Source organism: Drosophila santomea, chromosome X (genome assembly GCF_016746245.2).
Source record: "Drosophila santomea strain STO CAGO 1482 chromosome X, Prin_Dsan_1.1, whole genome shotgun sequence".
NCBI lineage: Eukaryota > Metazoa > Arthropoda > Insecta > Diptera > Drosophilidae > Drosophila > Drosophila santomea.
Window position 1 is genome coordinate 4,907,968 of NC_053021.2, and position 25,296 is coordinate 4,933,263.

Sequence of the window (25,296 nt, forward strand, 5' to 3'; positions counted from 1 at the left end):
GAGTCTGTATGCTTAATCTCAACTTTCTAGCTTTTGTAGTTCCTGAGATCTCGACGTTCATACGGACAGACGGACAGACAGACGGACGGACAGACGGACATGGCCAGATCGACTCGGCTATTGATCCTGATCAAGAATATATATACTTTATGGTCGGAAACGCTTCCTTCTGCCTGTTACATACTTTTCAACGAATCTAGTATAGCCTTTTACTCTACGAGTAACGGGTATAAAGAGTGTCATTGAAATTTTTTTCGTTCCTTTTTTAACTATATGAAACAGCGATCTCTATTTTTTTGGCCCCCGACGTGCGCCCATGTTAACCCTCCAAACACGAGACTTAACTCACTCAATTCGCATCGTTTTCGTCGCCAGGTTCGCGGCCTCATCGTGGTTACTCCACCTCTCCACGCCCCCCACCACATCACCTGCTCTTTAGCACCCCTTTTGGCATCCGTCTTGGCCATATACCCAGATTCGCGTCCACATCCACCACATCCACCTCATCCATCCATCCGCTCGACTCGACTCGACTCGCTCTTCAGCCGAGAAGAGGCAGAACAAGGTGGCAACAATTGCGTTGCAGCCCAGGGACTGCATAGATACATTTATTCGCCTGGTACACAGTGCGAATCTCAAATGTCTGGATTCCCTCATAAAAGGGAAATCGCTGGCTCGTTAATGGCAATTTACCCCTGTTATGAGTAACAGGTGATGTGATTTGCATTATAAAACAATGGATGGTAATCATCATACTTATCATAGTACATATATATTGTTTATAACCCCTCTTAGGGCTTTACATAATTTATATAATATTGTTTAGTTTTGACTTTAAAAGCTCATATATCTTCTGAATGTTCGAGTTTATTGTATGTTAAATAAAAAGATAAAAGGTATAGTTGGTTGAAGTCTATACTCTATGTCCCACGTACCCCATCACAAATTAGGGCATGAAATTGGTCTTCCAATTAGGAGTTATTAGGTTAGCTCACTCCGTCGGAGCTCGGAATCCCCGGTGTCCGGACGACCACCCAAGATTCCATCATGCCATTCCGTCACTTTCGAGGGTAATTGAAGGAGCAGCACACTATGGCCGTAGCTGCCTTTGCTGCTGGCTGCTGTTGTTGGCGTTGCTCTTTGGCCATCTAGAGCAGGGCGGCAGACAGAGAAAAGGGGAGAGAGAGCAGAACCCGTACTCAGGACACAAGTCGTCCTTTTTGTCGGCCGAGGTCCGGGTCCTCTGCTTTGTTTTAGCCAACAGCCTGTGCCTCTGATGCTGTTGTTGCTGCTGCTGCTGCTCTTGCTGCTTGTCGATGATGAAGTGGCCGACAACGACAACCACGAGACGACGCAACAGCAACAACAGCAACAACAGCAATAACAGCAATAACAGCATCATCAGGGGCCAGCAGCACGGCAGCAACGTCGTCGCATCGCAATCGCGGCATGCGTCGTTTTATAGATGGGATTGTGTGTATATATCTCGAGCCCCCTCTCCCCCTTCTTACCCCACTCTTCAACAGATACATATACACATATATCTGTGTGTGTTGTGCGCGGCGCATAATATTCCGCACGCACATACAACAACAACAGAAGAAGCAGCAGCAAGATGTTGCTGCTGTGGCAGCAACAGCAACACACGGCAGCAACAACGGCGGCAACAAGCGCACTTTAAGTGTAGCAAAATTGACTGCAAAACTTGTGTACAGTACTCGTGGCATATGTACACAATATACGAACATGTACGCATATGTATGTATATGTACAATGGGGCATACATCCACACATACATGCCACCGCCCCCGCCCCCGGCACACGAACCAAAAACCTAAGGGGGCAGCGTAGTGTTCAGATTTTCGGAGGTCGGTGTTTCGGCTAATTATAATGCCAAGACAGTCGATGAAGAAGATGCCAGCCAGAGGTTATGGGGATGGGCATACTACTCGTTGCATATTCGCAAGTATTTCGGGTAGAATTATAGCGTTAGCCACCAGTTAGCCCACAGCAACGGATACTCAGATAATCATATATTCTTGTGGTGCATTCAATACCAAGTGGCATCATTCATTACGGCACCTATATCTATAAGTTGCCACCACGCTGGAAGAAATTTAGAGAAAATATACAATGCATGCGTATCATTAGTATCGGGCAATTGCAAGGAAGAGAAAAGAGCAAAATACAGCAAAAATATGTAGAAAAAAAGGGTTACACCAGCCAGCAACTAAGTGAGACAGATGTAGAGGCCAGAGGAAGAGAGCAATAGTTGCCAACTGCAGTCATCCAACAGTAACCAGTTTTGCAATGCTGCTGCTGCTGCAGCAGCACCAGCAACATCAAGTCGAACAATCGTCAAATACACAAAATCCACTTTGCAAATCATCAGAAATGGCGCTACGTGCCCGGGTAACAAAATCCGGATCCGGGGGCTCCTCGGGCTCAAGCCCGGGTCAAAAATGGCTCGGATCGAAGGGGCCAAACGGGGTGCCGTCCACATACGCGTGCAACATGCAACTTGAGAGCTTTTCCAGCTCCACATCAGAGACATTTTCCAGTGCAAAAATGAAAATGCAGCAAGAAAATCCTACGGTGTGTTTTCCATGTTCCAGCAAAGTACAAAAAAAAAACAGCAGCAGCACTAGCAAAACGGAAAGGAAAACACACATAATTATATATACACACACACACGCACACACTTAGCCAACCACCACGCCCACGTTTTTACGCCCACGCCTCTGCACCAAATAAAATTGCATTGGAAAATCGGCAAAGTCCCCAGAACTGGAAAATATCTGCAGCTCTACGTATAAATGTGTGTGAGGGGATGGTTTTTTTTTTGTGGGATGGGTATTGGGGGGGGGTGGGTTCTGCAGTGGGGTTAAAAGGTAACAACGCCAAAGCTCAAACTGAAAGTAAAGTGAGGCCGAAAAAAATTAAAGATAGACAACAACTGGCACACACCAAAAAAAAGCTTCAAAAACCGACGAGTAAATGTGTCAAAAAGTACAAAATTCACATACAAACAGTGGGAATGATTATGTTAAACTTACAGTAAAAGTGAAATGAAATAGTAATGAGATGAATTCTTCGTTACGGATTAAAATCCATTTTCCATAATATAAATATTTTCAGTGACCTTTTCCAGCTCAGCAACAGTATGTCTTTGGTGGAAAAGCCCTTTCCCAATAAATTTCATGAATAAGATGATGCTGATTTATTTGAAAAGTTTGCGACCCGGTTATTTAGCGAGTGCCATGTCATCCAATTGGAATATGTGTAAAATACCGCCGCCTTCCATTTAATCAGCGAGTGCCGTAACATAAATGATGGGGCCGAGAGCTTTAATGCCAATATGGGGAAAAGTAAAAGAAAAAAAGGGGGAAAATAAAACCGAAAAGAACAAAGTGGTAAGAGCCACCAACAAAAAAAGGAATAGAATTAAGGCCCTTACAGCAGGAAAAAAACAACAACAAAAAATAAAATAAATTAAAACAGAAAAACAATAGAAAAATGAAGAAGCTCAAAGTTTGCACAGAGTTCGCACATCAAACACGCGAACAACTTGCAACAAGTTTGAAGTTCGAAAAACCGAGCCAAAAGAGATGTCCCGATATAGTCCCTTCTCTTTCGCCCATTGCTCTTTCTCGCTCTTTTGCTCTCTTGAAAGAATAAAAAAAAAAATGTGATACGACAGTGATTACGCGATTTTCCATAATAAATGTTGTGGTAAAGGCGACCTTCCGGTTATGGCAGCCGTACCAACACATATACCCACACGAAGCTCACACACACACATCATGCGGCACGAACACAGATACACACGACCAGCACTTCGGATTGTTCGGATTGCCGACAACGTAAAATCAACAACAACACGACGACCTTCCTTGCTCTCTCGGTCTCTCTCGCAGCAAGTCTTCCTCCCCCCCTCCCACTCATTCTACAGCCCACAATCAAACTGCAGACACTCTCTCTAGCGGAAAATGTCGGTAAACAGTGCAACCGGTTTTTTTTTTGCCCGCACATGGGAAAAATAAGGAAACATTGTGATAAGTACAGTGGGGCCAGGTAGCAAAAATATAGCATACTAATCGGGGTATTAGGGTTTCACCGATACTTATTTTAAATATTGGCCGAAAATCCTTTTCCTGTTTTTTGCGACTATAAATATCAGTATTTTCATCACAGCATTTGAAATAGTGGTCCAAATAGGGAATGTCATACCTCGCTGAGTTCGTAATTAAATTTCCAATCGAACTGTTTTCAAAAAAAATGCTATTTTTTTCAAATTTTTTGTAATTTTTGATAATGTTATCCCTTACAAAAAATGCGACAATTTGGCCAAAAATTATTTTAACAGAGTCGGTCAAAAAGTGATTTGGTTTGTTAGTATTGGTAATTAGGAGTACAAAAATGTAATGTTTTTAACTTTCTGACCATTTTTAGTCAAGTTATACCGAAAATACCAATCGTAAATATTTAAAATTTTGCGAAAATCGTTATTCTGGATGCAGTGCATCATGGACCTGAACAGGTAAGTTCCACACTTAGGAATTCACACTTGGTAATTCTTAATAATATTTCTCCACATTGTGATGTTAAGATACAATATTATGATGTACGGATTCTTCACTTAATAAATATTAATAAAAAATAAAATTTACAGTGTCTCTAAACTATAAGTTAGCCAACTAATTACTTTAATGGAAAGAAATCTTTAACTTGCCTTATGAATTACCCACTATGCATACATTTTGTTATTTCTTAGCTGCATACATATGTATGTTGAAAATGCCTTCCTTTGCCAAATTTTTTTTGGAAATATAACTTAAAATATTTGTAGAATTTAATAAATAAAGTATTCACCAAAAGAATAGCTTCTTTCCACCGTGTTGTTTCAGCAATGTCGACGCATTTGTTTTGTCGAGAGTCGAAGTCCACAAGTCCCCAAAGCTCGGCTAGCTACCCTACTCCCTTTCATCGCCCACTCCTGCTCCACCCCCTAGAAAAGTTGTCGGTGGCCGGCCGCCAATGGCTCGTTTTACTAGGCTAATCATGTGTTCTGGTTTTCGGATTTGTGTGAGAGCCACCGACTTTGCTGTCGCTTCGTGTCTGTGTTGGCTGTGTGTTTGTGCGAGCGTGTGTTTTGTGTGCTGGTGTGAGTGCGGGTTGCATTGGTGTTGGTGCTTCGTGCTGCCGTGTGCTTGAGCATTCACATTCATTCAACGCTCAACGGTTGCGTCGCTTTGGGGGCGCGCGCATGTTGAATTCAGTTGAGAGCTTTGCGATTTTGTCGGCCCGTTTTTCTTTTCGATTTGTTGCTTTCGCCGTTTTTGATACCTATTAGCCGAAACTATGTTAGGTATATATCTTTTCAACGAACAAAATATACAAGCATTTAAATGAACCATTTAAATAAATGTAAGTAGTCATTAGAGATACATATAAAATTGAGAAAAGATATGCCAAATACATTTTCAAAATGGGGAGTCCTAGGGTATCACCATACTCGTTACTCCCTGAGGTATTTCAAACTGTGTATAGGAAACATTTCACACGCTGGTTTTTGCCAAGCACTTGACTGTTGAGTGGCTGTTGTTGTTGTGGTACGTAGTCCTACTTGTTGTTGTAGCTACTTCTGTTGTTGTTGGAGTTGTTGAAAATGTTGGGGTTCGTTGCCGTTGTCGTCGGTGTTGATGCTGTTGTTCTTGTCCCTGGTGTTGTTGTTATTGCCATCTGTGTGTAGTAGTGTAGCCCCCATTCGGTATTGCTCTGTTGCCAGTCACTCGCGTGTGTTGTGTTATCAACTTCTGTTCAGTTGCTAGCTGGCTGCACGGTGCGACGCTTGCACGTCGTCTGTCTGCCAGAAGTCTGCTGCCCGGGCTATAATATCGGGTATGGAGGGAGGGGTGGCTATGCCCACTGTTCCTCTCACCGGGGTAATCGGATTGAGTTCATTTTCATTTAAATGGAATTAAATATGGTAAATTATGAAATCAAGGCGGCCGAGAGAGACAGCAGCTGTCGTGTGTGTGGTGAGGTTTACAAACGTATATACCCTATATATATAAACATACACCACATTATACGGCGATATAGAGATGTTTTTGTGTGTGGTGAAGGTGAGTGCGACGACCGACCGACAGCCGACAAGCGACCGATGCGAAGAATTCCATTTCCAGACCGTCTGAAATTTTTGCACTCTTTTGAAGAGGCACATTTGTAATCCATATAATAAATAAATAATTTTTCAAGGGGCAGCCAGGAGGCAGGCATTATGGAGATGGGTTCTATGGGTACGGTACGGTATGGTATGCGCGCGGTAGTATAGTTAGTAACAGAATCTCATCGAAAATCGAGATTCGATATTCGAGGGAAAGAACAGGCGCCCAGAATGTGTAGACAGCGGTCGAAGCAACGAGACGGCAGAGACGAGAAAGAGAAGCGTAAAGAGGGCGTAAGAGCGGAGAAAAAAAATCGATAAGCTTGCTGATAAGCAGTACGACAAAAAAAAAACAGCAGCAGCAGAAACAGGGAACAAATTAAAACCAGACAAACAACCACCGCTCAGAATAGAAATAGGAAGCGTCGTCATCCACCGTACTCAGATGCATCCGTGGCGGATACGTGTTTACTACCTGACGCGCGAGTCTAACCGCCAATTTAACAGGCAAACAGCGAGAGAACAGGAGAACCGAAGAGCGAAACGAAACGTTGACCGCAACGAAACACTCGCCGGTTATGGGATGTGGGCCAGCGCGCGAATGAGAGGGACGGCGATAGAAAGAGAGAGCGCATGGCTGCAGGGTTGCCAAAGGGTTCATTAAATGCATGTCAAAGTGGTCATAAAAAATCTGTTTTGATTAAAACTAAACTAAAAATGTATAAATTATAAATACATTTTTTTATTACTTATTTTTTTTTATTTTACATTTTACCAAGGAATTTTCTTTTAACAAAGCTTGGCAACCCTACCCAATTTGAACCTCACTCCCACGCTTGCTCTCTGCTTCTCCCACCTCAAATACTGTTATAATTTGTTTGGAGAGGTTTCCCCCTCTCTGTCGATCCCGTATTCTATCTTGCTCGCTCCCTGGCCGGGTTTTTGGTTCCGTTAGGAGTACGACGTAAGCTCTTAATGACAAATGTCGGTGAGGAAAATTAAACTCTTTATGTTTTGTCTGATTCGGTATTATATTTTGTCGGTTTACAACTAATCCCCGGCATGAAAATCAGCTAATATTTGCCTACACCCGATTTATGAGCGATTGCACATGGTATTTGTTGTATGTCGCAAATGCGAAATACCGGGTGTCAAGAAATCGACAGCAGGTGAATATCTACCGAAAAATTTCAAAAATTCCACCGAGCAGCGAGTGAAAATAACAAACAAGACGATGACGATGATGGGCAACATTTTATATGGCAATAATGCAAGCAAATTAATTTTTCCACATTAGAAATGAGCAGCCAAAAAAGAAATTTTCTTATATGATCACCCCATCAAATACACAATGGATTTGTGTATAAATCATGTTAATTGGCTTGCCAAAAGTGACAAATTTGTTTTCTGTTATAATGCTAACTGGCATTTGCTGTCTTTTCTATAAATCAGACAAGTACAGTGAAAACGCTACAACAATTTTACTCATTGCTCATTGCATAAAATATATACAGTAAAAGTATGCATGGTAATAAAACTATTTCAACGGAGATATTTACGTTGCCTAAATGTGTAATATTTTTGGGTGTAACAGTAGATTGCCCTTGCACAACACTAGTTTTGTGCACTGTAAGAGTCCAAGTAGCATCGGGCAAATTAGCGCCCCCCAGCGGCCAGTAAAAACAAACGACTGGCGCTCTTCTGTGTGTTTCTATCTCTCTCGAACGCCAAGTCTTTAAATGTATGTTTCTGCCCACAGTTTCTTCTTTTTTTCCTGTTAAAGTTTGTTGCGGTTATTCGCATTTCGCTCTACGTTTTACTTTTACGTTTTGGCGTGTCGACGCGACGCACATTTTAGCGTAGCTGCTGTTAAAAATACCAAAAAGAGATTAAGAAGAAAAAGAAAAGGCAAGCGCCGCTGCAATGACGCTGCAGTCTACAGAAAGTAACAGGCGCCCAGCGGCGGCGAAGAACGACAGACAGCAACTTGAAAAACGAGCGAGTGCGAATAACGCTCTCTCTGCCTTTTTTTCTCTCAGTCTCACTGGTTCGCTCTTTCTCAACTCGCTGGCTCTCTCGCGCATGTTTTGGCTTAGGAAAAAACTCCGGTTGCGTGAAAGAGACGCAGCATACTCTGTGTCTAATTATTAATTTCTGGCATAGAAATGAATGAGATTTTTGTTGTTGGCGTCTTGATTTAATTTGTAGATTTGCCAATGCAAACAGTAAGATATTTGGGGTGATTATGGACTATGATTCAATTGGGCTACTACTATAACATTTCGATTGGAACAAATTTACGCTAAATGACTAAAGCTGAAGATTAAATAAAAACTTTAAAATTAGTTTAAATTAACGTTGCTTTCCAAACTAATTAAGTGTCGCTTAAACTGCCACGCAAGTTTTATTTCTTATTATGAATTTTATTCAAGTTGACCTAGTTAAATTATCAAAAACAAGGCATAGAAATTTATATGTAATTGCATATTAGCTTCATTTTTGCAGGTCCTTTAACTTCCATTAGCCTTCGGGAAACTTGGTTAAGTTATTATGTATCGATTTACATTTACTTTAACTGGCGTTTGTTTAGATTTAACTGGACCCTTTCTATAATTTTCCCCTTCTGTTTAGGGTTTTTACTTTTCTCGCAGCTTATTGTTAGTATTTATTATTATTTTTTTGCTATTAGCTCACCGATTTTCCCCCGACAATGCAGGTGCGCTGCAATAGGCCCAAATCGCTGGTATTTCGTTTGCTGCGCATTCTCCGGCTGCTGATTTTTCCTGCTTCTCGTTCTCTTTTTTTTTTTTTTTAACAATCATTAACAATCGTACACACACATAACACGCTGTTTTTTCACTTCTATTACGGAATTTGGAGTATGTATGTATTCGTATTCGTATTCGTATTTGTATTCTTTTCTTGTTTGAATATTTAATCAGATAACTAAGGGAAGTACACAGAAAAAAAAGAGAAGCGATTCGTGTTGCAGTCAGTTTTCCTTTGTTACGCGCAACAAAAAACGAATCCCTGGCTAATACTACTTAATTTTTCACCTTTCATCGTCGAGATTTGTGATTTTTGGTTCTTGCACTACGGTATTTGTTGTTAATTTCTGTTTTGTTATTTTTCGCTCTCAGAATTCGCGACGCACCGCCGCAGAGATGAAAACCATCACTTCCGGAGGCGCTTCAAGTACTGAGGAATGTAGTAAATACGTGCGTCGGTATTGGTGAGCGCTGTCTATGTGTGTGTGTATGTGTGCTGCTCTGCCGACGTCGACAGAGCGGCGGCGACAGCAATAGAAAAGAAGCCAAAGCCAAAAGCACAAGAAAGAAAAAAGCACGCTAAATAAAAGGAAAAGCGGACGGGAGGAGGGGTAAAGTGAAGAAAACAGGGTGATGGCTGGGTTGTACGGTGAGGCGTGGAAAACGAGGAAAATGGGCTTGCAGCAGTGGGGAGAAAAGAGAGGGAAAGGACTTTGTTAATACATTCCCCAACTTTGGTCACAAAATCAGGTACTAATGTGGGAATAACGCCGTCCAGACAATGCTGACGAAGAAAATAGCAGTAATTGATATAAATTAAAACTAAAGTAACTAAAACGAGAAATGTAAAAGTGTTTCTCTAGATGTGCGAATAATAGTACAGATCTTAGCATTGAAAAAAACCTAATAGATTTATGGTGATCGCTTCTATTGCAGTAACCGCTGCTGTCCTAAAGTGGTGAACTCTTTGTGCCCAGATTTACAGGCATGTATTTTCGCTATCCCATCTTTCCGTGCTCCTTTCATAGGAAAGTTCCAAGTGCCTGTTTCTATCTGCAACTGCAATTTCCTCCCTTTTTGCCTGCTGCTTTTCCTGAATTTTCCGCCATCCACCAATCTCCCCTCGCCATCTTTTTCCGCTCAACTGGTTCTGTCAGTTGCGGGCAAAAGCAACTCTGTGACACAGTTTGAAAATCTGATGTTGCACGTTGCGTGTTGCATGTTGCATGTTGCGCACAAGCAGGAGTAATCGAACCGCAATCGAACATCAGTCAATCACGATTTGAAGTGGGGTTAGGTTGAGTTAGGTCGGAATTTTAGACAAATGCACTAAATATTTATGTAGGTAATCATTTAATGAAAGATCAAAGGTTAAAAGCGAGTTCCAATTAGCATTTATTCGATGCCAGTTATAAGTTCATGCTTATCAATTAACCCTAATTGGGTGTCAAACGAACTTCCGTTTTTAGTGTCGGTGTTTCGTTTCACATTAAAACCAAATCATTTATTAATGAACAGCACCCGATGAACCAAATTAAGTGGGGAGAAAGCTTTTCCGTTCTAAACACTTGTTGCTAGGCAATTATTTTTCTTTCATTCGAATTTAAAGCTTATGGTTTCCAGTTAATATCTTTAAACACACCATAACTAACCACAATCTAGATTTTCCCACTTGTTGCAGGACTTCACACTTTGTCAATCATCTTTCTATGCACACAGTCACTTTACATACACTCTCACTAAAACTTAGCAAGTAAAAGTAAATTTAGGGTTTTAGGCTTTTCTTTGTATCAGCACATTTTTGGTAATTAATATTTACCAGCAAATTTCTGAGTATCATGTAGTCTCCCTTTTTGTGGGTTTCTATTTTTTGCTTTGCAAATTCCTTTGTCTTAGTCTTAAGAGGGCTTTTCCGGCAATTTTCGCTACTGCATGTGTTTGTGTGTGTGCGATTGTCCGGTTGTGTCTTTAATGTGTGGGTGTGTTGAGTGTGTTTGTGTGTGTCTTGGGACACCGTTAACCCGACAACGGCAAACGACAGCGAACGGTACCAACTTAAAGTGCCAACAACTTCTGGATGCGAGAAAGCCTTTCTCTCTCTCCAGAGACACGTCTTCCTCTTCCTCGTCTTCTTCTTCCTCTGCCTCACTGTGCCCCTCGACGAAAGAGATGGCGATAGTGGCCGTGCGACCGAGAGGGGGCTATCCGAGTGCTGGCGGTTCGAAAGAGAGGGGCATAACAGCCTGACTGGGTAGTTGCTGAGTTATGGACACACACAAAATAGAATCAGCGCACAATTTTTGGCTCGTGACAACGGTAACGAACGTAAAACCGAAGTGCAAAACCCCCTACCACCACCCCACGTTCCTCGCCCAGCCCCACGGACCACCTATGCAACGAGAAGTGCAGGGAAAAGCGGTTTAAAAATGGTCGAAAGAGGACTTTGAGGGGTGTTGCAAGGTGCAGGGAAAGGGGTAAACAAAAAAGTACCTCTGCCGCAACAAAAACATTTTAATAAACGCAACCGAGAATCCGGAAAAATAGGGTCCCAAAAATATTGAAAAGATTTTTGCATGTGTGAAAAGTGGACTGGGTTAGTTGCGAAAAGAGGGAGCTGCTGCAACAGCTGACAAAAGGAGGCAAAGGACGCTGCCACAGAGGCAAGGAGCTGCGTGGATGTGCAGGGCAAATGCCCGGAAAAACTGGGGGCGAAAATAGGCAGCAGGGGGTGGGGAAAAAAGTAAGGAAAATAGAAGGGCAAGCTGGGGAAAAACAGGGAGGTTACGGACAGGAAGAGTGTGTGCGCGAACAAGAAGCATAAAGGCAGGAACAGATGGAAGAAAAGAAGGCAAAGTGCGTGAAAAAAACCGAAGTACAATCGATGTACGTTCAAAAACGGGCAGTCGAAGTAAGTGAAATTTCTGGGAAATCTCCCCAAAGTAAACGTAACTGTTTCCTAAAAGCTAAATAGCTTAAATGCTGCTAGCAATTTCACAACAACCTGATCAGCACTTCTATGCGTCATAAAATTGGAAATAAATTGGACACCGATTTCTGTGCTCATCATGTATGTAATGTATTCAATTTTCAAGTATGGACTATATCTTATATGGTATGTAACCACATAAATGAGTTTGTTTTTATTTATCAAAGTGACCAAAGACGATTATGCCAGCGTATGTTTATTATTATATTGCACTTGACACTTGCGGGGCCTGGTACATAAATGTCTGTATACTTCACCATGCACATACATACAAAGATGAAACACACATGCAGATGGGGATGGGGGATGGGGGATGGGAGGGGACCAGGTCCAGTTCCAGTGTTGCCATGATATTAACACAAAGGCAAAACCCAAAAAGCGACGACAAACAAAACCAGCCAACCGAAGTGGAGTTGCGCTCGTCATAGCGTCATCGCCGACATCGTAGCCATCGTGTTAATGGGTTGGCGGCTGCCGACAATTTTCCACGATTTTCCACCAATCCTCCAACGATTCGCCACCCGGGCGTTCGGCCACTACCCCCTCCCCCTTTCGTCACCATTTTCCGCACAGAAATTCCTGATTGAGGACCATCGTCGTCGTTTGTTCCTTGAGCTCCTCATGTCCAAGTGCGCTGGTGTGCGTGTGTGCAGCGCGCGCATCCTGCACTCATGCAACTCACGCATCCCGCACACTCGCTCACACACGCACACACACACACACATCTTCGCCAGGACATATCCACACAGCTATAGCACAGACACACCGATACAAAGATACAAAAGGCCAGAGTGCTCCAACATTTTAATATTTTGGCTAGCACAGTGGCCCCCAAACGATGAGAATGTATTTAGTTATCATCGATGGCCTAACCAAAACATCGATACTACGATATACGGATTACCTCTAAATATTTAGAGTGGGTGATTAAGCAATTGAGCAATAAACAAGCTTTTCAGATCTATATAGGCTAAACTAATTTTGACATTCCATTGTAAGTCGAAGGGAACGATAATTCTGCACTAATACTTTTTTTATTTATAAATTATTACTTGATTTTGTCCGGAAGATTTAGGGAATGAATTATGTGTAAGAAACTGATGATTGCTAATACTGCGAACGTAGGTGTTAAATGCCACGACGAAGAGTTATGATTTGGGTTAGTGCAAATAGGATGTTACTGTGTGCCACGCCCCCTCTGCCATCAACGATTAGGGATACTTCACTTATTAGCCAAACTCTCGATGTGTACGAGTGCTGCCAACTCTGTCTCTTTCTGCTTGGCCATCTCCCTCCCACATCGGGGTCTAGAACAAAAGGTTTTGACCAGAAGGAATTTTGAGGAGTTGCCGAACATTAACGTGTGTTGGCTGGGAATCGAATGATTATGTGATTCCCCCTTTGGCCAAGTTACGTGAGTAATTCCCAATGTTCACCCAAGGGAGGACCAGCTTAAAAGGGTTAAGATTGAGCCTAGGGTGGAGCTGATCATTGGCCATAAGGCATCAGGGCTATGGCTATGGCTATGGCTAATGAAGTTTGATTGAAGGCCAATGCAGTCGGTAAGACAGTTAAATTGCACAATTAAAGAGGCAAACTTGTCAATTAAAGAGGCAATAGAGGAACCTTAAAACCATTTGTATTTCAAAAGATCAACTTATTAACTCCTCAGTTAAATTTCTTTTAAAGGCACTTCACTTTGCCTTTTCTAATGCGAAAACCAAATATTTTAAAATCGCCGATAGACTGCAAGGTTTTGATTTATGTATACCCAAAAACTAAACTAAGCTCCCAGGGACGGTTGGGGGAGGGTGTCAAAGGGGGTCCACAAATCAAAGTGCCCCTGGGTGGTGGGCAGTGGGTGGTGGTGGGGGGTCCAAATCAAGAGTGGGGGGTGGAAGGTGATTTTCTAGGGCGAGGCATTGCAACCGTCAGCTCGTCATCATGGTTGTTTGGTTGCATTTGGCTAACAAAAAGGGAGGACGGGGGCTTTGGAAAATTCCAAAGGGGTTTTTCGGTTCGGGGTGGGTGGCGAGTGGGAAAATTCAGTGCGAGAAGGTTACCAAGGGGTTGGCGAGGGGGGCGGGGGGTTGGGTATGGCTTTTCTCTTTATGTAATAGACACAAAACCGAGGCTGTTCGAAAAGCTCTGTGTTGAATTTGTAGCCCTTTTTGTTGTTGCGGGTTGCAGATTGTTGGTGTTGCAGGTTGCTATCGCTGTTGTTCCTGTTGCTGTTGCAGTTGCAGCAGTTGACTGCTGCCTGGAAGTGGGAAAACTAAACTACAACAGCAGCAAAACATTTTGCTAAATACACACTGGAAATGGCAGTCTCCACTTTCCACCTCCATCGCTCTAGCTTTCTCTCTCTCTCTCTCTCTCTCTCTTGCGCCTCGTCTCTTTCTGCCACAGATGCTGCATGTTGCACATTGGAAAACTAAGCCCGCCACGGAAAGTGAGAAGGTGGAAAAATACAGAGGGTGGTGAAAACAGAGCTCTCTTTCCATCAGTTCCTCTTGTATTTTCACCGAAATATAACAAAAGGGAAAAAGAACCCAAATGGAACGACAAAAACAACAATCAGAATTCGGAATATTCGCGAAAATTTTTTGGGGAATACAGATATGTAAATACTAGCAGGACAAGTATGGAGAGAATGGGTGATAAAGTAGGTAAAATGGAGGAAAAGAATAAGTTGTTACTCGTATTCAAGTTTATTTCGATGTTAGACATTATTACCTTAAAAAAACGCGATTTTTCTCAACAAAAAACTAAAGTTTAACTTACATTTATAAATTTGTTAAAAACAAATTGGTTTAAAAAGTTGTGAAATTGCGAAACTCACCTGCAAAATAAAAGAAAAATATACATTTATTTGCAATATTGATTTCAATTATTGTATTAAATAAATTTATTTAATCGGTTAATGAAAACCGGACCTAACAAACTTATAATACGTTTTTACTTAACTCTCAAGACATATTTCTTTGAAGATATTTATACCCGTTACTCGTAGAGTAAAAGGGTATACTAGATTCGTTGAAAAGTATGTAACAGGCAGAAGGAAGCGTTTCCGACCATATAAAGTATATATATTCTTGATCAGGATCAGTAGCCGAGTCGATCTGGCCATGTCCGTCTGTCCGTCCGTCTGTCTGTCCGTCTGTCCGTCTGTCCGTATGAACGTCGAGATCTCAGGAACTACAAAAGCTAGAAAGTTGAGATTAAGTATACAGACTCCAGGGACATAGACGCAGCGCATGTTTGTTGATTCAGGTTGCCACGCCCACTCTAACGCCCACAAACCGCCCAAAACTTCCACGCCCACATTTTTGAAAAATGTTTTAATATTTTTTCATTTTTGTATAGGTGTTGTAAATTTCTATCGATTTGCTAAAAAACTTTTTGCCACGTCCACTCTAACGCCCACAAACCGCCCAAAGCTGCCACGCCCACACTTTTGAAAAATGTTTCGATATTTTTTCATATTTGTATTAGTCTTGTAAATTTCTATCTATTTGCTAAAAAACTTTTGGCCACGCCCACTCTAACGCCCACAAACCGCCCAAAGCTGCCACGCCCACACTTTTGAAAAATGTTTTGATATTTTTTCATTTTTGTATTAGTCTTGTAAATTTCTATCTATTTGCCAAAAAACTTTTGGCCACGCCCACTCTAACGCCCACAAACCGCCAAAAACTGTCCTTCGCACTTACACTAGCTGAGTAACGGGTATCAGATAGTCGGGGAACTCGACTATAGCGTTCTCTCTTGTTTATAATTGTTTTCAGGCATTTCAAATGACTCAAAAAGTATCCACGAGTTAAAGACCAAGATTGTGAATCGGTTGTTTCTTTTTTTTTGTTTTGTGAGATGAACAACAATGCGAAACTTCGACTTGGGGAGGGGTGGGGGCGAGGCTGGCTGAGGGGCAGAGGTGATACAGATGACGACGACGACGACGACGACAGATGGTCAAGAGGAATGTATCTGTATCTGCTTTTGCGGCTGCTGCCTACGGCTCGCGCATATGTGTGCTTGTACGTGTGTATCTACAACATAACACAAATCAAAACTTGGCTGAAACTGCAGGCGGAGGCTGCTGATATGGTCGCTGTTGCTTTTGCTGTTGCTATTGCTGTGTTGCTATTGCTGTTGCTGTTTGCTGCTGCAGCTTGCCCCATCGACAGGAGCAACAACAAAACTTAACTGAACTGCACTGAAGGCTGTGAGGCACATACATAACTAATAGATACATAAAGCCGTATCTTTTGGGTGAATGAACTGTAATGAGAATGTGAACCTAGGCAACAACAACTAGCGACTAGCAACCGGCAACCAGCAAACAGCAACCAGCGATGTTGTCGTCGTCTCAGCCGCAGCAACATCAGCAACACCAGCAACATCAGCAACATCAGCCCATTGCAAATGCCGAGAATCGCAACGCAAAGTGCGCAATTAGAGGTGTTGTTGTTGTTGTTCTGTTGCTGCTGTTTTTTGTCGTTGCTCCTGTTGTTCTCTGCGGTCCTCGTGTGGTCACTGCTGCTCTTTCTAATGTTTTTGCTAAAATTACTAGTGATTTTTGGACCTATTCTAAAGCGATCTGTTTATAATCCTACTGGTTCCACAGATCGAAGATGAAAGAATTTCACTATTTACGTTCCATTGCCAGTTCAGGAGTTGGAACTGATGCCTAAAAAGCTCCCGAAATAAACAAGGAGCGCACCTAGGGTTGCCACCCACCGCCAAAAAGAAACTAGTGAACTTTTTGCAAGGCAAAATGTTGCAGGCGTGGCGCGAACACTCGCATATATGTATGTAGGCAAAATGCAAACAGCAAAGAACACGAAGAAGGCGCAAAGCACAGGGATAAAGAAAGGTGGAGACAGAGAAAGAGGGGTGGAGAATATGGAAAAGGGTTTTAAAGACCACGAAAATGTGCAAGGGTTATGAATTGCCATACTCACTCCCTCAATTATTTAACATATTGCACAAATGCACGCAACATCAGAATATTTTGCAAGAAAGGGGGCGATAAGGGAAAAGGGCAAGGATAATAGAGGCGGGTCCTTCGGTATTCCTTAAAGGTAAGGAGACGGGCAGTTACATTGGAAAGTGCAAAAGTTTCACAACAAAATTTAATTTTTAATTTGCTTTGCAAATAAAAGAGAGAAACACAAACGAAAAGTAGTGAGAGGGAGTAGCAAAAAGTTTTAAAACATCAAAAGCAGATGGTATATAACCATATATTATACACAAAAACTGCTATTGCAAGTCCAAACTTGCAGCACAGTCGCAAAAACTTAATGAAAACAAAGTGAGTAAAATATATAAGGGACATGACTTCAAAAAATTGTTACATTTTTTAAATCAGCATGAATGGAGAGGGGATCGTTGGTATTTGGTAATTATTAGTGCAACGGAGTCAGTCTTTACAGCTGTTGCTCCTGTGTTTGAAATAGATATATTTTATTTGGGGATTTAAGGTTTCTTAAAAGTATTTAGCCTATTCGATTCTTTAAGAATGCAACCGAATAAGTATGCTCCGAAAAGGAGACTGCCAAATCAGGGAAAGCGCGGAAAAGTGAAAGAAGGAAATGCGATTGAGGGAAAACTAACAAGGAGCTGAGCTGCCGATACATGGCGGACACACACAGTGGGGGCATAGATGTGCTCTATGTACCAGAAACGAATGCCGTCGCCATCGCCAGAACCAGATACATATGTATGTGTATGTATATGCATCCTGCTATCCGTATATCTGCATCCGCATCTGGAGCCGAGAGCTGTCTGTATCTGTATCTGTATATCTGCATCTGTAGCCGCGCCACAAAGGGGGCCGAGATCAGGCGGATGCGGGGCTTATAACTATGTGCAAAGTGCCGGGGAAATGGAATAGCCTGTAGCCTGCGTAGCCTGTGCCTGGGAAATGTTTCGATGGTTTCGGACCCCGCACCTATAAGTCCCGCCCACAACATTCAGCCATCCAACCATCCATCCATCTATCCAACCCATCCCATACCATGCCATTCCATTCTAAGTTCTCCGTGCTCTCAAAACTAACTGGTTGCCACTGGAGGCATCCGGCTGAAATGCGTCGAGCTGCGTTGCCATGCAGCCGACGAGCCACGGAGGCAGTACACTAAGCAACCCAGCCACAGAGCCACCCACACACCGAACACACACAGAGCCACCCACACATACACAGGGAGCAGGAGCAGGAGTAGTAGCAGAAGCAGGACACTCGGAGATGAGCTCGTGAGTTGACACAGAGGCCAACACATTGATAAAAACACTGGCACGAAAGTCTTCAGTGGTACTTTCCTAAGCTAGCCAATAATACTTGTTGAAATGTAAAAAGTTTCGATCCTACTGTAGTGTTAATGCGAAGGACGAATAACATTTGTACTTCATTGGTACAAGGACAACAGACCGTTTTCAAAAACCAAATTGTCGTGTACATCCTTTAGTGGAAGAGCATCGTGTACATGTGTAGTTCTCCAGTAATATTTCAGCATAACAGTGATAACCATTTAAAAATAAATACCCCCAAAAACCGCAATGACACCCCCGCACAGCATCACAGTGAAACCTCGCTGAGGCATCAGCCCTAATCCGCTAATTTTCAATTGCCAAATCCCAGCGAAAATCGTAATCTCCGTGCTGTGAATATGGCTTATATATGTTGCATGCATCTGTGTCGTTGGGGGGTTTTATGACTGGCAAATGTTGGACAAACACTGAGTAGACCACAGAGTTGTACATACAGAACGGGTGACAGGCGTCGAGGATAGTTTATAAAGTTCCCAGACTTCTTAACAAACGACAGAAGTTGTATTTTATTTATTCAAGTCAAAACACTCCTTGTGCTGTGCATTTTAGCCTTAAAGCCGTAAACAGTTTGTAAAATTTTAAATTACCTAAAGAAGCAGAAGTTTTAAAACCACCCTCGCCTCATTATAAATGTGTGCTTTTGAGCGAGTGTGCTTGTGTATGTGTATGCACACATCTCTGTGGGTGTGGGTACATCCTTTATAAGCAAACAAAATGCAATTATATAAATATGTATAATGCGATGGCCAACGATTCTCATTATACAAAAGCCACACTTACATACATACACACGCTTGAATTATGGCACTGCGAGTGTGCGAGTGTATGTGTGTGTGCGTTGAGCGGCATATACTTAACGCATATTATATTAGTTCCTGGTCTATATGGCAACACCTCCCCCACATTCAAGTACATAGAAATTATATACATATATACATAGCACAAATTATTTCAGGCAGCTCCTAGTCTGATCGCAAATGCCTTTCGCCCTCCCCCTCCCCCATCGGCAAAACGAAATGTGCAAATTAACTAAATTAAAAAGTCGAATATGTTTTGCTAAAGCTATCACAAATCACACGGCAATTCGGCTCACGCACGTAACCTTTTGATGAGGTGCGAATAAAAACTCACAGCATATAACAATCGTAAGCTTAATTACCTAAGGCACTCGAAAGCCAAGGCAATATATATATTCTCTACTAAGCTTGGCTCTTGAATTTACTTCAACCAACAACGTATACCTAATATTTCGTAAGTATTACAGTGCAATCATTGCGCATCCGCCTCATGTGCAACAGTTGCATACTATTATTAATATATATAAGCCTCAATCCTGTTCTCAACCCAACACAACCCTCCACCGCTCCCCCCTGCTCCATTCCCCCCATTAAATATATTTACTTTTACGTGCTTTGCTGTCGCCACACACGGCGTATGCGTAATACTGATAAAGCACCTCCAAAGGGCACCAGTTCTTGATGCGTTAAGACTTTTCATTTTTTTGGCAGCACCTCAAATTCGCATAGCTGGGCAAAGCTGCATTTCCCGACGATGATGAGGATGTAACAGTTAAATAAATTACAAATATATAACCAAAAAGGAAAACAAACCAAAAACAATAGCAAACAGAAGGGATAACAGAGATGGGTGTGCGGCTGCTGAAAATGGCAGAAAAAAATGGGAAAAATAGGGAAAATAAGGCTAAGGGTGTTATGCGTGGGCAGCCCCGCCCCATTTTCACCCTCCTCGCCCAACTGACGCCCACTCGAAGTATATAAAAGCGAAACATGCTGAAAATTCTTACATAAGCACGAAGAGGAGACTCTCAAGGGGCGTAGGGAAAAACAGGGGCTTTGCGAGGGTGGGTGCTTTTGCGCACCACCCAACCCCTACCAAAAATTTTTCTCCCAGTGTACGTGTGAGCTGCATACATTAACAACAACAGCAGCAGCAACAACAAAAGCAGTGCCAGCCACCGTAAATATTGAAAAATTCCATATCCGTTGTGATGTCAACTCATAAAAAAAAACCCCCTCCCGACAGATGGCGGCACCTACGAATGCGAACCCCCTGAAAAACCGAACAGATCCAAAATTCTCTCTATAAAATGCGCCCATCCCCAACACCCCTCTCTCTTATCTCCTTTATATCAGCACAAGAAAAAGCGAGAAATAAGTAAAATAAAACGAAAAAGGTACATACATATATGTATAGAGAATGAACATACATATATGGTATTGTCCTCCAGGGGGCGCCAGTGAGCCGCAGTTGTCGTCGCCTTTTGTGGACATCAAAAGCCTAAAAATCTCCCGAAACCCCCAACCCTCTTCTAGGATACATATTACCACACACTTTTCCAACGCCCCAAAGCTCGTAAAGCAAATTTCAGTCTAAACGAAACATTTCTTCCTGATTACTTAATCAAATTGCTTGAAGAGTAACGTGTATATTAATATTCTACTAAAATGACGGCAAAGTTAAGTTAAATAATTATATTTTAGAATTTCGGAAATTATTCTGGATTAACTTAAAGTTGAGTGAAAAAATTAAAAATAGAAATACATTTAAATATAAATATTTAAACATAGTTTAAGAAGTTTTATTTAATTTCTTAATTTAAATTCTTTAACTTGACCCAGATTATGCTATTAAATCATTAGGTCAACCCAAAACTGTTTAAAAAAAAAATTTATTTTCATTTCTTACAACAGTGATGATTTTCCGGACATACTTAAACTCGGTCCACCAGCTTTTCTTTACCCTTTATTTTTTCTTCTTTTTCTTATCTTCTGTTAAGTAACAGTCATTTTTGGAGAGACGTGTCGTTTTAACAGCTCAACGAAAGAAAAAAGTACTTTTGCATTTTAGGTCAGGTCGCACTCGCAAAATCTATGCAGCAGCAGCAGCGACGCATGACTAGTTTTGCCTTTTTTTTCTCCTCAACTTCTTTTTGTTCGCTTCTTTATCCTCCTCTCTTCCTTGCTCGCCCCCCTTCCTTGACCATTTCTTCTGTCGTCGTGAGCTGGCAGCGTATAATTTTCATGGCAAGTTCATTGAACTTGCGAATTTTTTTCACCTTACTACGAATTTTTTCCAACTTGTTTGTGTTTTTTGTGGTGTATTAGATTTTTTTCATTGGTATGGCCAAGAATTAAGTGGCCGAATATGAAGTAGCCGGAGAAGAGGAAGAGCTAGACAAAAGAGAAATGAGGTTTTCTAATTGTGCCACTCAGGCTTCAAGATTTTGACCAGTTTTCTATAAAAATGTTCTATTCAGGCAAAAAAAAAAAAAAAGGTATATAAAGAAGGGGATACGTTATTGCTTAGTATAAATTATTTTTTAATACGGTATTATTGATACATTCCTCCCAATCACGACTCCCTTTTGATTTTATGGACTAACCTTAAAGCGGCTCATTTTCCGCTGTTTTACCACAGGCATCTCTGCTGTTTCTCTTCTTTTCTCGCTGCCTCTTTCTGTTTATTTCTGTCGTTTTGTTTGGGCTTTTGCTTTTAATTTTGAGATTGCAGCTTTTCTAGGATTCCCTATTTTAATGTATTTATTTAACACAAACTTGTGATCTTTGCTTTATTCACTATTTATGTGGAGATCTAACAATTTGTATTTTATTTTAGTCATTGTTTATTACTTTGTATTATCTTTATTCCTTCAACTGGTATATTTTTTTTACTGAATTTCTGATTTCAACGAATCAATTAATTCCTTTCGGAGTAATTTTGTTTTAGTGGCACACACTTTTCACGGATTTGTTTTCATATTTCAAATTTTCCTTGTTTTTTGTTGTATACTTGTTCTAAAGATTTTTGCACTATCAAGCACTGCACGGAAAAAAAAATTGTTCAAAAAAATCAGAAGAGAAATTGCATTTTCTGCAATGGCCTTTCTCTCTTTTCCGTTAGCTTTCTTCGCTTCTCTTGTTCTCTCACTCTCTTAGTCTCGCCGATGACAACAACAAGCGGTGATGCGATAACGATATCGATAACAGCGGCTATAACAGAAACTCCATTGAGGCGTGGAAATGTGTGGAGAAGTCCGCCGATGGAAACCCACTTTTCCGCCTATTCTTCGCTTTTACGTCCCAGTCAGTTTTGTGTCTAGCTTTTACGGGATTTTCTTTTGCAACTCCTTCTGCTTAGCCGACGTCCCTCAGTCTTTGCTCTGCTTTCTCTGTCTGCTTCTTACTATTTTTCTTCTTCTGCTGATTTTCCTTATTTTGCTGCTGCTGTGTGTTGTTGTTGTTTAGAAGGCGAAAACTCGGAAAAGACAAACTGCGATAAGCGACAACGAGAACGAACCGCTTACAACTGCCGGTGAACGTCGCCAAAAACGCAGCTTCGTCTTCCTCAGTCGCTGCCTCTGCCGCAGCCGCTGCTGGCGTCGACTGCGGCAGCTGGGTTTCGCGAATGCTGCCCGAAAAGCTGTTGTTTTTATTGCCCTTTTTCAGATTTCCTTGGAAAAATCCTTACTTCTCTTTTCTGACCTTTTTTTCTAAGCAACGTTTATTTTCCAATATTGTTGTTTCCGCGCTACTAAGAAAATGTAAGCAAAACTTTATTTTTGGCATTTCTCCTTTCAAAACAATCCTTGATCAAAATTTACTTACATTTGTGTTCAAAACATTAATCCTTTGGCTCAATTTTGTATTGAACTAAAGACAGTGAAACCTTTGAATGTTTATTGAACGATTTTCTTGTTAAAAAAAAATTGTTTACTAAAGAATGCGTGGTTTTGTATTTTAAGATCGTTAATATTTGAAACAAATTTTAATTTTTGTTTAATAATATTTACATATATATTTTAATCGTTATATTAAAGTGACGTTCAAAATTTAAATTGCATTAAACTAATTTAAATAAAAAATACATTTTTTTTGTTATAATCTGCTTTTTTAGACTTTCCTTGAAAGTAAAAAACAGGAGGAACCGCGACGTCAGCGTCGGCAGAGCGCCCGACCTACGACCACATTAAAAAAGAGAGGGAAAGAGAGGGCGAGAGAGCGCGAGGAAGAGCAAAGCTAAAAGAATGGCAAAAAAGAAAGAGCGAGAAAGACAGCCGGCGAAACGTCAGTGGCAATGTTAGTAACATGCGGAAGTGCACTGCATGCTGTTATTTTCGCTTTCTGTTTTCCCGCTGTTATCGATATCTTAATAAGTGCCGATATTTGAAAAGTTTTTCGCGGTCAGCAAAATATAAATGATTTAAACATCTTATCACCAGATTTGCCTAATAGCAAATCTGAAGTTAGCAAACATTCGACTTGAATACATTATACATTTTCCTTAAAACCTTATATTTAAACGGGTCTTTACCATTTCCCACTGTTGTCTGGCTTTCTTCACAGATTCTTCTGTCGCTGAAACATTGGGCTTATCAGCTGTTCTTTCATTTGCACTTTCATTCGATTACACTCAAACATAAAGAGCAGGGACGTGGCAAAATACAAAATAAAAGAGAAGCAGCAGTGCCCGAAAAAACCAAATAGAGCAAAAAGAGGAGCGCTACATGGGTGGCAAGTGGGTGGTGTAGAGGCATTCCGTGAGTTTCTCAGGTGGGTGGTGCGAATATGCCTATGTGTCTGTGTGTGGTCCCCATCCTTATGTGCTCCTATGTACTGCGAGTGCCGTGCATTTATGTATTGCCTTGTGATTGTATGTGTGTGTGTGTGTGACGAAATGTTGACAACAACAACGACAAGGTGGTAGCCATGTGTGCGTCTGTGGTAGTACTGCGATTAAGACCTACACTGCCCAAAAAGTGGAGTAACACAAACATAATGAATCAAATGGAATCTACAAATAGATTCAATGTTGTAGTTGCTGGATAAAAAAACCCCTTAAGTCATGGTAATAAAGTTTCTTTCAATTTTCAAGCAAACTGCCTGCACGATTTGTTTTGGTGTGGTTTCCCATTGAAGAGCAGCTCAGAAGTGGGCGGAATATAGGGGTGTGGTGTTGAACAACAAGGGTTGGGTGGTTGGGTACCATTCCCCCATCTCCCCCCACTTACATTCCCACACTCAGAAACACACACACAGCCTCATCTTTGCATTATCCCAACAATTGTGCCCATTTTCCTCCATTTCTCCATTTTTCTTGTTCTCTCTTCTCCCATCCGCCGATGCTAATTTATTTTCCCTTTTTTTCACATTTTCATACCTCTTCTTGCGCTTCAAAGCGGCACAAAGCCAAGGAAGAAGTGCAAAAAAGAAAACATTAAGGGGCAAAAACTTCGGAAAAGCATCTGCAACAACAACTGCATCTGCATGTGCATCTCGACGAAACAAGAAAAGTTCCAAAGTGCAATAACCGTTTGCCATTAACCCTTCGATGGCTCCAGGGGCCATCCCATTGACAGCCAATCGCGGCGATCTATGCGACGTCATACACAGCGAGAAATTGGGGGCAACCTGATAATGGTGAATCAAAATGGAAAGAAGCAACATAGCCTCGGCATAATATACCATATAACTTTTTGTTGTTGTTTATTAAATATAAGTAATCTTTCGCACTTACCCTCACTCCAATAAATCGAGCCTCCAGAAGCTCCTGTTTCCGTGGATTCAGTGAAGTTTGAAATTGATCCATTACTATGTGATTATTACCTTCGATAGGAATTTTGTTTTCTTGTTTTCGATTCAGATAAAAGAGTTTTTCTGAGATTTTTTGTGGTCGTTGGTTGGTTTATTTATTCAACATTTTGATAATGATTTAATGATCGATTGCAAATGTCGGCAATGAATGCGACAAGATTTGTCAGAGCCATGGCAATAAAGTGGCAAATTCATCTGAAAAAATTAATGAATTTAAAATCGCTATTTTGCCATATGTATATTTTTAGCACGCACTTTGTGACTTATATAAGGTCGCCTATCAGCAGGCATTTCATCTTATCAACGTTTTTGTTGCGCTTATAGCGCCAAACAAAAAATTACCAAATATATATTATCAATTGTGTTTCAGTGAAATACTTGTTTTTTGCTATGTTAAAGTTTTATTAATAAACTCATGTATAACTGGAAAAC

The 25,296-nt window shown here is 41.3% G+C and overlaps 1 protein-coding gene and 1 long non-coding RNA gene across 5 annotated transcripts in view; one reads left to right on the forward strand and one right to left on the reverse strand.

Annotated features, from left to right (window-relative positions):
• Nucleotides 1-25,296, reverse strand: part of LOC120457113 (serine/threonine-protein kinase tousled-like 1) — a 61,356-nt gene that overhangs the window by 34,990 nt on the left and 1,070 nt on the right. For 2 of the 4 annotated variants that reach the window (XM_039644326.2, XM_039644328.2), the window contains exon 2: nucleotides 24,788-25,059. In XM_039644326.2, coding sequence (XP_039500260.1) covers nucleotides 24,788-24,859 — 72 coding nt within the window. In that variant the 5' untranslated portion in view covers nucleotides 24,860-25,059. Of the gene's footprint in view, nucleotides 1-8,863; nucleotides 8,948-24,787; nucleotides 25,060-25,119; nucleotides 25,137-25,296 lie in introns of those variants that run through there. The other 2 variants (XM_039644327.2, XM_039644329.1) reach the window with 2 other exon arrangements.
• On the forward strand, nucleotides 5,440-6,266 carry LOC120457115. The gene is made up of 2 exons (XR_006356530.1): nucleotides 5,440-6,041; nucleotides 6,106-6,266. It is a non-coding gene; the product is annotated as an uncharacterized LOC120457115 (long non-coding RNA).